Here is a 12,129-nt window from a genome sequence, read left to right on the forward strand (position 1 = left end):
AGGTTTAAGATGCTGCTGGTGTTGTGAAATTACTCTGAAAGGTCATTTAAAGAACTTCAAACTTAAAATTTTTCATTCATGTATTTATTCCACAGTCAAAATAAGTCATAATTTAAAGCTATAACATTTTTAAAAGATAAAGGAGAATCTGTGGCAAAGCTATATTCATAAAACAGACACCAGTCTAAAGTGCAACACTAAGCAGGTGTTCTCCGTTCCCATGGTGGAATAAATACACACAATTACACATAAGATTTCACTGAAGACAGAAGATGAGGCAAATAACCCTTTGAAATGAACTGCCCAATGAGCAGAGGCAGGTTACAAATAATTTCTTTTAACATCTTACCGCAAAATGGAAAAAATCCCCGAGGTGACTACTGACTCCAACCCCTCATTTTATGCATATGGCCTTGGCTACTGCAGTCTTTCCACAGCCACATTCAAATCCAGAAAGGCTTCTGCACCCCATGCTCAAAAACGCAACCTCAAGTCCCTGAGGCACAGACTGACATTAATGAGTCTGTGTGCAACTTTCATCCAAAACCCCCAGGGAAATCAGGAGCAAAAACACAGAGCACCGCAGCGTTTCTTTAAACAATGGCTTTAACTGTGGAATGAGCTCTGACAAGCCATATGCATTTCATCAACAAACCAAAATATCATCTTTGTATGTTCCTATTTTTCTTGCATTTTTAAAAATGTTAAGCCATCCAAGTAAAAAAAAAAAAAAAAAAAAAAAAATTAACAATGAAAAAGGAAATTCAAAGGGTTTATGCCAAAAAAAACAAACCAGTCCTCTGCAGCCTAACTCATTTTTTGGGCTGCGCAGCCATGTAGAGGGCAATCAGGCAGTAGATGGTCCCTCCCACAGTCAGCGCCATGGTGGTCCGGTAAAGCATTTGGTCAGGCAGGCCTCGTTTCAGGTAGATGGGCACACCATCAGCTTTCTTGAAAGAGAGAATTAACAAGGCCATGGTTGAGAAGAAAAGCATTTTATAATTTTATTCTTAAAAAACAAATTTGTCGTCTCTGTAACTAATTCATCAACACGTGACAGTGGGAAAAGCCCTAATACATGGAATGCTAACTAAAACACTAGTAGATGTCCCTATAAATGTAGCTAAAGCTTGTAAATCCAAAGTCATTCTCCAAAATGCTGCCACAGGGAAATGCACGCAAAAAATTCCAAATGTCCCACATTTATCATATATTGCTTAACTGGAGGACTGGTGAATTTCTTAAAAGGCAAAGGTAATCACTAGCTAACAAAGAAGTGCAGGAGAGGCTGGGCACAGTGGCTCACACCTATAATCCCAGCACTTTGGGAGGCAGAGGCAGGCAGATGGCTTGAGCCCAGGAGTTTAACGTTATCCTGGGCAACATGGTGAAACTCTGTCTCTACAAAATAACTAAAATTAGCTGGCTGTGGTAGCACATGCCTGTAGTCCCAGCTATTAGGGAAGGTGAAGTGGGAGGATCACTTGAGCCCAAGAGTTCAAGGCTTCAGTGAGCTGTGAGTGTGCCAATGGACTCCAGCCTGGGTGACAGAGTAAGACTCTGTCTTAAAAAAGAAAAAAAGAGGTGCAGGCACAAAAAACGTTCTCCATTTAGTTTGGCTTCTGATCACGAGTGGATAAGGTCAGAGTATATCAGGTCAATTAATAGATTTAAGCCCATTTTGTATTTGAACTGCCTTCTTTCCATCACACAGTTAAACCCATTTAATAATCAAATTCCATGAGATATTTAAATCATCATCATCATCATTTTAGAGACTGGGTCTCACTCTGTTACCCAGGCTGCAATGCAGTGGCTCAATCATAGCTCACTACAGCCTCAAAATCCTGGGCTAAAGTGATCCTCCCGCCTCAGCCTCTGGAGTAGCTGGGATTACAGACACATAACAACACGCTTAGCTAATTTTTTTGTAGAGACAGGGTCTCATTATGCTGCCCAGGCTAATCATGCAATCCTCCTACCTTGGCTTCCCAAAGTATTGGGACTGCAGAAGTGAGCCACCGTACCTGGCCTGTTTAACTCAAATTTTGCAGTGTCCAAAATCCCTCTCCACTGCACTGAGATCCCAAATGCTCTCTCAAACCTTACTTATCAAATAAAAAGAAATTAAACTGATCAAAACAAAAGTGCTCTATCCTCAAGATGGGTCTGAATCTGGACATACTTTTGAGGAGGGGGAAGCTACCTTACAGCAATAGCAGTAGCAAGCACTGTCACTCCCATGGCACCTAAGATTGGGTCAGGTCACTAACTTCTCAAGAATTTGCAGGTAGATTAATAATATTCTAAATTCCAATTCTGGCTTCTCTGTTGATCTGCAAACCCGTAAGCTCCTCCTCTACTTTCAGCAACAGCTTAGTGAATGTTAATATCAAGCAAGCAAAAAACAATTAGGAATAAACTTACTGCCAAGTCACTACACGTGTCACAAAGCCAAATACGTATATATTGAGCTATTCAGTTATACAGGCTATTGTTTCTTCTATTCAATAAATGATCAAGTGCTATTCGTGCCATTTCAAAACCCTCATGCCCTTAAATACTAATGAGGAAAGTAACCACCCTCACCTCTTTTATCATTATCTATCTATATAAAATATCTATATAAAGTTCTATTCAGTTATGGCTCAAACTAAAATCAAGAGAATACTACTTAAAGAAAAAGGAGGAGGTTGGGTAGTAAACTAGATTAAGATTTAGTTTCATAAGGGATTTTTTAAGCCTATTTATTTCACAGGCTTCTCTGTTATCTAGAGTATCTTCCCTCACCTGGAAAAACTTCTGCAGCTCTGGAACTCTATTTTTCCCAGCATAATCATACACTGTGGAATCGGAGGTCAGTTTAGTTGGTGTGGCAAATATGATAGGTGGTGCTTCTGTGGGAACCACAGGCTTTAATCCCTGTAGAGAAAAAAAGAAAAATGGCAAGTTGAAAGCATGTCTGAGCAGGCTCTGTGAAATAGTGAAGGCAGCCATTCAACCACGAGACAGGAAGTCAGTCTCTCTCCAACTTTCTCAGAGCAAACCCAGTAAAGAAGCCCTTATCATTATGATTACAGGGGGTGGGTAGGGATCAGGGGGACGACAACAAAGGTCCAGTCTGAGCTTCCAGAAATACCTAGTGTGTCTGTCTTCTTAGCAAACTAGTAAAACATTTATAATCTGTTATGAACCTTTCATTAGCTTTCATGAGGGATCTGTCTGCCCCTACAGCAGGCTTCAGAAACTTTTCTAGACACACAATAAAGAAAAATTCAAACAGGCTTAGTGGTTTAAAACAAACAAAACTTGCCTTCCAGGACCAGAAACAAAATCAAAACAAAAAAATTTTTTGAAATGAACTTTTCAGCATAAAGAAACCATAAATTGAGAACACATATAGTAAAAATTTAAACAAGGTGGTGCGGGAGGGAGTACTGACACATGCTACAGCATGGGTAAGCCTTTAAAACATTATGCTGAGTCAAAGAAACCAGCCACAAAGACCACATATTGTATGACTCCATTCACAGTCTAGAAGGGGGAACCATAGAGACAGAAGATACAGAGCATAGATTAATGGTTGCTTCTGGTGAGGCCTGGAGGCTAGGGAGCTAATAGTTAAAAGAAGGTACACAGGTTTCTTTTTGAGGTGATTAAAACGCTCTAAAATTAACTGTGGTGGGAGTTGCATATATCTGTGAATACACTAAAAACCCCTGAATTGTACCCTTTAAATGGGCAAATTGCATGCTATGCAAATTATATCTCAATACAGTTGCTTAAAAATAGGTAGGGGGGAGCTCTGGTTTTTTATCTGAAAGGAGTAAACCTACAGTGATAAATATACAGTAATCCAAAATAACCTGCAAATTAAAATAAGGAGTTAAGAGTTATAAACCAATAAAAATTATCCTTTTATATTACAATTTAACTAAGAAAAATAAAAATTTAAAGTCAGAAAGCAGAATTCAAGACCAGCCTTTTCCTTTTACAGACAAAGAAGGAAACCTATTGCCCAAATATAGTCATCAGTCCGCTGATTCTTGTCTCCAAGAAATCTAAATTTACCTGTAATTGACAGGGCCTATTATAAAGATTAGATATTGAAAACCCCAATGCTACTCCCACCAGGCAAGCATTAGATGAACATGTCAATACAAAAAGCATTAAAGTAAACTTGGCTTCTATTTCTTCTGACACAGTACAGTAAATGGGAATGAACCATGGCCTGTTTTCTGTCATGTATTCATTCACTCAACATTACTGATCACTTACTTTACACTAGAAATACACAATAAATAAGAAAGCCACAATCTCGGCCACCATGAATATTAATGTTATGAATCAGTAGCAACTAGTATCTATTTAACCCTTGTAAAGTGTCAGTATCATGTTAAACATTGCACATGCATTACCTCACTTAATTCTGACAGCAACCCTATGAAGATATTACTATTCCCATTTTGTAGAGGAAAACCCTAGAGAGAGAATAACTTGACTTAGATCAAATAGCAAAAAGCAAGTCAAGTTTTCAAACTCAAGCCTCTCTCAAATCCAAAGCCCTGGCTTTTAAGTATTCCACAATTAACACCCCACCCTCCCATCAACTATTGCTTGAAATCAACCCATTTAAAAAGAAAGTTTGGTAAGATGTTGGCCTACATTTAGAAATATAACACACTCAAAACAGAGACTCAGAGGCGTCAGCAAGGGAAACAGAGGCTCTACCGAGATAAAAAAGGCTAACAAGGATCGTGGTTCGAGCTGGATGAAGAAAGTCAGATACTCCTTTATATCATTCTGTGAGCACACCACATTTTCTCCTTGAAATGATCATTTCTTCTTGAACGCAAAAATGTAAAAATCCTTTCTACCAAGGATCTCCAAAAATGGTTTGAAAGTAAATTTATGTTTTGACAGGACTAATGTGAGAGTATTTTTTGAAGGGATTCTATTTGTTTTGTCCAACCATTCAGTGATTCAAAACTACAACAAAGTTTTTGAACAATATCATCTGAAAACAGGCAAATCAACCATCTTAATTTTAAATTAATTCCATATTTCCCTTTATATTGCAAAAGTTTATAAAATTGAAGTTACCTATAATCTCATTATCTTATCCCATCAATTGTTATAAATTGTACATTTTCCTCCAATGTTTATTCAGGTTTAGTAACTTTATAGTCACAATGTAAAATCCTATGTTTTTTTTGTTTGTTTTTGAGACAGAGTTTCGCTCTGTTGCCCTGGCTGGAATAGAACGGCACAATCTCAGCTCACTGCAACCTCTGCCTCCCGGGTTCAAGCCATTCTCCTGTCTCAGCCTCCTGAGTAGCTGGGACTATAGGTGCGTGCCACCACACCCAGCTAATTTTTGAATTTTTGATAGAGATGGGAATTTGCCATACTGGCCAGTATAGTCTCGAACTCCTAACCTAAGGTGATCCACCCATCTTTGCCTCCCAAAGTGCCGGAATAACAGATGTGAACCACCACACCTGGCCCACTACGCTTTTTTTTCCCCCTCTTGAGCCAGGCTCTTGCTTTGTCACCCAAGCTGGAGTGCAGTAGGGTGATGCTGGCTCACTGCAGCCTCCACCTCCCAGGCTCAAGCCCCCCGAGTATCTCCACCTCCCACCTCAGCCCCATGAGTAACTGCGACTATAGGAAAATGTCACCACACCTGGCTAAATTTTTAATTTTTTTGTAGCAGGTCTGGCTATGTGGCCCAGGCTGCTCTCGGCTCCAGCAATCCTCCCACCTCAGCCTTCAAAGTGCTGGGATTACAGATGTGAGCCACCAGGCCCAACCTCATCCTGTTTTTGTTTATAAGTTTTTCAGGCTTCCACAGTCTTTGTAACTATCAAATTTACTCTTCTTTTTTTTTGAGGCAGGGTCTCACTCTGTTGAATTTAACCTTTGGAACAACCCTGTAAACAAGGTATTATCAGTCCATGTTACAGGTGATTAAAACAATGCTCAGAGATCCCTTAAGAAAGATGGGATTCAAACTTAGGTTTTTATTACACCATACTATCAACAACTCTGCAGTTTTGGTCCCACAGGAAAAGGTAATCAACATTCCTAACATTTCAAGGCAGCTGGATCACTAGCAGTAGGATTCTCAAGTATGGAAATGACCAGGAAGCTTTATCTACAGGAGAGGAAGCGGTGTAAATCTCTTCACCTCTGCCTACTCCAAGACTGCAAGGACTGTGAGCCTCAAACATGTCCCTCCTCATCACGACAATGCCATCCTTTCAGGAACTCAGGCCAAAACCTTGAAAATATTCTTTTTTTTTTCTTTTGAGACTGAGTCTCACTCTATTACCCAGGCTGGAGTGCAGTGGTGCAATCTCAGCTCACTGAAACCTCCACCTCCCAGGTTCAAGCGATTCTCCTGCCTCAGCCTCCCGAGTCACTAATTTAGAGGGAAGCGCTAATTTTTGTATTTTTAGTAGAGACGGGGTTTTACCATGTTGGCCAGGCTGGTCTTGAACTCCTGACCTCCAGTGATCCACCCACCTTGGCCTCCCAAAGTGCTGGGATTACAGGCGTGAACCACCATACCCAGCCAAAACCTGAAAATATTCTTGACACCTCTCCCTCATACACTGCAAAATATATTCAGAATATATTTGGCTCTACCTTCAAAATATATTCAGAATCTGACCAATTCTCACCTACCTCCACCAATTCACACTCAAGTCTAAGCCCCTGGATTTCTACAACAGCCTCCTACCTGGTTTCTTGGCTTCCACTCATTTGTTGCCGTGAAATCTACTTAATACAGCAACCAATGATCTCATTAAGGATGTCACTAGACAGCTCAAACCCTCTGAAAGGCCTATCTCATTGAGCAACACCCAAAGATCTTACAGTGACTTTTAGAGCTCTACAAAATGCATCCCCTTCTTAGCCCCTCTTATTTTTTCATTTTATTTTTTGAGACAGGGTCTTGCTGTCACCCAGGCTGGAGTTCAGTGGTACAATCACAGTTCACTGTAGCCTTGACTTCCCTGGCTCAAGGAATCCTCCCACCTCAGCCTCCTGAGTAGCTGAGAGGTGTGCATCACATCCAGCTAATTGTTTAAAAAAATTTTTCGTAGAGATGGGGTGCCCCTACGGTGGCTGGTCTCAAACTCCTTAGCTCAAACAGATCCTCCAGCCTCAGTCTCCCAAAGAGCTGTGATTACAGGCATGAGCCACTGTGCCCCAGCCTAGCTCCACTTATTCCCCTCCCCCTCCCCAGCCCACTGAACTAGCTCCTAAAACCTCCCAGGAACAGCCATGTTCCCTCTGCCTAGAATGCTCTTCTTCAGGCATCCACATGGCTTATACCCTCACCTTCTTCATCTTTAGCCATCCCCTTAAGTCACCTTCTCAGTGAGATCTTTCTGTCCACACTTTTAAAAACTGTATGTCCTCCCCCTTACTCTACTAACAACTTATCCTCTTTAATTTTCTCCACAGTACTTATCACCATCTAACATACTACGTTTTGTTTATCGTGTCTCCCCCTACAACAATGGAAGTTTCATGAGCACAGCATTTTGGCATGTCTTGTTCACTGCTCCTATATTCCAAGACTTAGAAAAGCAACTGGCAGAGAAAGCACATTCAGTGAATAAATGCAGAATGTTCACATAAACTAAAGAAGGCTACAGCTTTACCACAATGTAGGTTTGAATATCTCAGAAACAAAGTCTGATAAATTGGCACTTGATAGCAAAACCTCCACAATTCCCAAAGCACTAAGAAAACAACTGAAAGCTGTTCTTAACATAAGTGGAGAGGCGGGGCATGATGGCTCACACTTGTGGTCCTAGCACTTTGGGAGGCTGAGGTGGGAGGATCACTTGACTCAGGAGTTTGAGATCAGCCTAAGCAATAGAGTGAGACCTTGTTTCTACAAAATACAAAAAATTAGCCAGGTGCAGTGGTGCACACCTGTGGTCCCAGCTACTTAGGAAGCTGAGGTGGGAGGATGACTTGAGCCCAAGTGGTTGACGGGGCTGTAGTGAACTGTGATCACGCCACTGCATTCCAGCCTGAGCAACAGAGACCCTGTCTCAAAATAAAATAAAAAATAAGTGGATCATAGATCAAGAAAAATCACATACTTTACTTTTTAATACTGAATCTCTTAGCTGCTTAATAAGCCCCACCTCCAAGATTCATTAACAGCCATTCAACCTTAACCATGTTTAGTAGTTGAATTTTTCTGACAGACGATAACAAGTTTTGTTTCTCTACAACCTCACCAATACTTCTTATCATCTCTCTTTTTTATTCTAGGCATTCTGGTGGATATTAAATGGTATCTCATTGTGGTTGTGATTTGCTTTTCCCTAGTAACTAAAGACGTTAAACATGTTTATATGCTTACTGGCCTCTATTTTTGACGAAGTTCAGAGAATTATAAATAAGACGCTTTTCAATCAACCACCGGAAAATACCATCCCAACAACTACTTGCTGTCAAGGTGACTCATAAATCTCTACCTGTGCTATTGTTACAGAACTACCTTTTCCATATTATGTTATTTAATGCATGTTATTCACTTTACTTAGTACTAAAAGTTACAAACATCTTCATTATATGTTTCCAGGAAAGGAAAAAGCTGAAGTACTCTTAATTACCAAAGACAGAGAATCTAGTTGGGAGGGCACCTGTCACAATCTCTCTGAAATTTACAATTCACATAAAGCCTATACAATATCACTTCTTTTCAACATAGTTTAAGAAATCTTTAAGTAACTAAGAAGTTCAAATTCTCAAGAGAAACGCAATTCAAGAGGAGAGGTACCAGAAATCTGAAAGCCCTATCTATATAAAACTCATCTCAAGGCAATCTCTGCTCTGAGTGCCAGTTTTACTCCAATATGCATTTTTGGTCGAAAAATGTACTTTTTTCTTACTAAGCAACAAAACCTAGATTATGTTAAAGATGTATTAAAAGAACATAAACCAGGTGTGGTGGTACACATTTGTAATCCCAGACACTCAGGACGCTGAGGTGGGAGGACTGCTTGAGCCCAGGAGTTTGAGACCAGACTGTGCAACACAGCAAGAGCCTGTCTCTAAAAATATTTTTTAAAAAAAGAACATCTACTAGCACCAACAAAATAAACTGTTACATATTTATAAAATGACATCCTACAGAAGAATAAGAGGATAAACGGAATTAACTACTGAGATGTACAACACGGATGAACCTCAAAAATATGTTCTTAATAGGCTAGCAGCCAGACACGGTGGTTCATATCTGTAATCCCAACATTTTCAGAGGCCAAAGCGGAATGATTGCTTGAGCCCAGGAGTGGAAGGCTACAGTGAACTCTATGATTCTGCCATTGCACTCCAGCCTGGGCGAGAGCTGATTCTATTTACATGAAGTTCAAAAAGGGGCAAAACTATGATGATAAAAGTCAGAATAGGAAGGGGGCTGGGATTGACAAGAGTGTACAAGGCAACTTCTTAGGATGATATAACATTCTGTATATTGAGGGAGGTGTGGTTATACAGTGCATAGGTTTGTCGAAACTCATCAAACGGTAATATTTAAATCCACACATTGAAGAATACACTTCATAGAAGCAAATGATAGAAGTGGCCATTTTCCCACATAATCTGTAAAAGAATTAAGTTTAACACTGCTGACTATTCCTTCCTTACAAGTCATTAACAATTTGGTTTCAGTGAAACACACTGGTTTCCCTTCTCACTTGTATATTCTTCAAACACATTTTCCTTCTCCACCCTCCCTTCACGTTTCTATACTCTAACTATGATCCAGCCTTTCTTCCCTATAAACTTCCTGGGTAGTCTACCCAACGGATTCTACTACTGCCTATGGGATAAAAGCACCCAAGTTTGTTAAACTCCATCTGCTACCATGACATATCACAAGCTCAACATTTATAAACCCTCAACTCTTCCTTCCCGTTCTCACCCCGCCCCCCGAAAATAAATTGTCCTTCTTATCCTAGATTAGAATTCTGTTTTTGTTTTTAGAAACGAGGTCTCACTATGTTGCACCAGGCTGAAAAAGGGACGACTGGGAGGCCGAAGGCCAGATGTCTTCAAAGAGAGGGAGAAGACCTAACCTCGGGTCACATTGGGGACTCCACCAACCCATCCCTTTTAGAATAGGCAAGACCCCCGGGGGTCACCTTGACCCCTGCCATGGGCCAGACCGAACTTCCACGCCAGGCCAGCCCCGCTAGGTGAGCAGGTACATAAAGAGGAGCCTCAGCGACCACTGTACGCTGGTGTGGAGAGGACACGGGAGGTGCAAGGAGAAATGAGACAAACTCAACCGTGGACAGAAACCCGCCCGGCTCCAACTCCGCGACTGCCTGTCGCCGAGGCTTGCACCCCCATTTCTCCTGTCCGAGCTGGCGCGGAGCCACTCGTACCTGTGGGCTATAGGCCTCCGAGGCCCATGCTCCCGCCAACTTCTGCGTGAAGCCACTAAATTTGTAGTACATGACGCCCGAATTCCAACTTCCCGCATCGGCTTCTTGCGCGACCGCCCCAGAGAAGGACCCCGCCTCCCCGGCTGTGGTCCCAAGACTCCGCGCAAAGACCCATCGCCGGGCCTAGGGCTGCCCGAAGATCGCCTAACTTAAAACCTGCCCACTTAACCAACATTGGGGAACCAAAAGCCAGGGTTCTCAAAATCACGAAAGGCAAAACCAGCTCTAAGAGAGCACGAAAAGGCTCTGTGGCAGTCTTCAGGAAATATGAAGTTCTTTCTTTCCTCCCAATTAGATTTGGGCAGTGCCACGACAACTCAAGAAATGCGCAAGCGCTTCGCGGACTAAACCCAGCGGACTAAGCCCGGCAGCGTCGGAGTCAGGTGGGACAGGCTTTGGCAGGGGCCGGCTCTAGGCGGGGCCGGTTCTAAGAGGGGCGGCTCTAGGCGGGGCCTGAGAGGGAGAGGGAGGGATTCGTGGGTGTGGCCTGGGTGGAGGCGGAGCTACATCAAGGCCGGGTGGGACCTCCACCGGCGGAGAGTCTGTGCTGCGGAGCCACCGCCTGGTCATTGGGGTGAAGGTGTCTCTTCTTTTACCAAACTTTACCTGATCGTAGTCTCACTTACTTCCTTCCGACCCAGAGCACCTCTTGAAGTATCCTGCTATTACTCAGTCTGCCCAGGAGTGTTGGCCACGCTTCCCCTGGCAACCTGGGAGTTGAAGCAAATACAAAAATTTGGAAGCACCTGCTGAGGGCTGTTTAGTACCAAGGGCTGTTAGGAGTTTTGCCCCAGTAATATAAAAATAGCCTCCTGAGCTTTGTGCAGAGGAAATGCACATGCAGAGTGACCTTTAGGTACCAGGATGTAAATGTCATACAGTTTCTCAGAACTGGTTTTTACTCTGACCTGAGTTTTAAGGTCATTGGTTATTCATCCTTTTCCTGGCCGCTGATCTTTGCGATAAATGAGGTAGGGGGAGGGTGATCGGAACACTTGTAAAATCTGGACCTTGAGCCTGCAAGATCTGGAACTACCACTTTCAGTTCTGCTATTATTCGCTTCAGTTCAATTTAAAGATATCTGTTAAGCCTGTGCTGTGTGCAAGGTACTCTGTAAAAGGAGTATACTAGTTTCTTACTCTCCAGGGATGGACCAAGGCTTTTCTTAGCTTCATCATCTAACCATAGGTTTACACAAACATATTCTAGATGCATTTATGAAAACATGTTGCAAATTGATGGATAACTAACCTTTATATAGCACTTTCCTAAACTCATTTAATCTTCACAACAACCCTATAGGTAATCTCCATTTTACAATACAGGAAAATGATGCCTGGAGAAGCTAAATAACTTGCTCAGGTCAGGGATAAGCGGCAGAGCTAGGCATCTGGCTCAAGATTTCCTACTGTTAAGCACTATGTTACAGATAAATAGATATGAAGACATTCCAAAAAGAGGAGGATCAAGGCCAAGCACTCCAGGGCACAGCTGTACACCAGCATCCTGGTTGCAGGCCTAAGTTCAAGAGCCCCAAGTATTCAGCACTGCCAGTATGATGCAAAGGTTTCGGCAGATTCATAGAAGCCAGCCCAAAGTTGCCACTTTACAAAGCAGCATTGTGATATAATGGAAAGAACATGT

General features: G+C 42.0%; 1 protein-coding gene across 1 annotated transcript; it reads right to left on the bottom strand.

The window, feature by feature from the left end:
- Positions 1 to 62: 62 nt before the first annotated feature.
- COX7A2L (cytochrome c oxidase subunit 7A2 like) lies at positions 63 to 10,580 on the bottom strand. Its single transcript, XM_003926781.4, has 3 exons — positions 10,425 to 10,580; positions 2,791 to 2,922; positions 63 to 950 (listed from the first exon to the last, which is right to left on the bottom strand). Exons 1-3 carry the CDS (start codon positions 10,494 to 10,496, stop codon positions 813 to 815), a joined length of 342 nt encoding a protein of 113 aa, XP_003926830.1. The 5' UTR covers positions 10,497 to 10,580; the 3' UTR covers positions 63 to 812.
- Between the last annotated feature and the right edge of the window lie 1,549 nt (positions 10,581 to 12,129).

The sequence above is a fragment of the Saimiri boliviensis genome, chromosome 1, assembly GCF_048565385.1.
Source record: "Saimiri boliviensis isolate mSaiBol1 chromosome 1, mSaiBol1.pri, whole genome shotgun sequence".
Lineage (NCBI taxonomy): Eukaryota > Metazoa > Chordata > Mammalia > Primates > Cebidae > Saimiri > Saimiri boliviensis.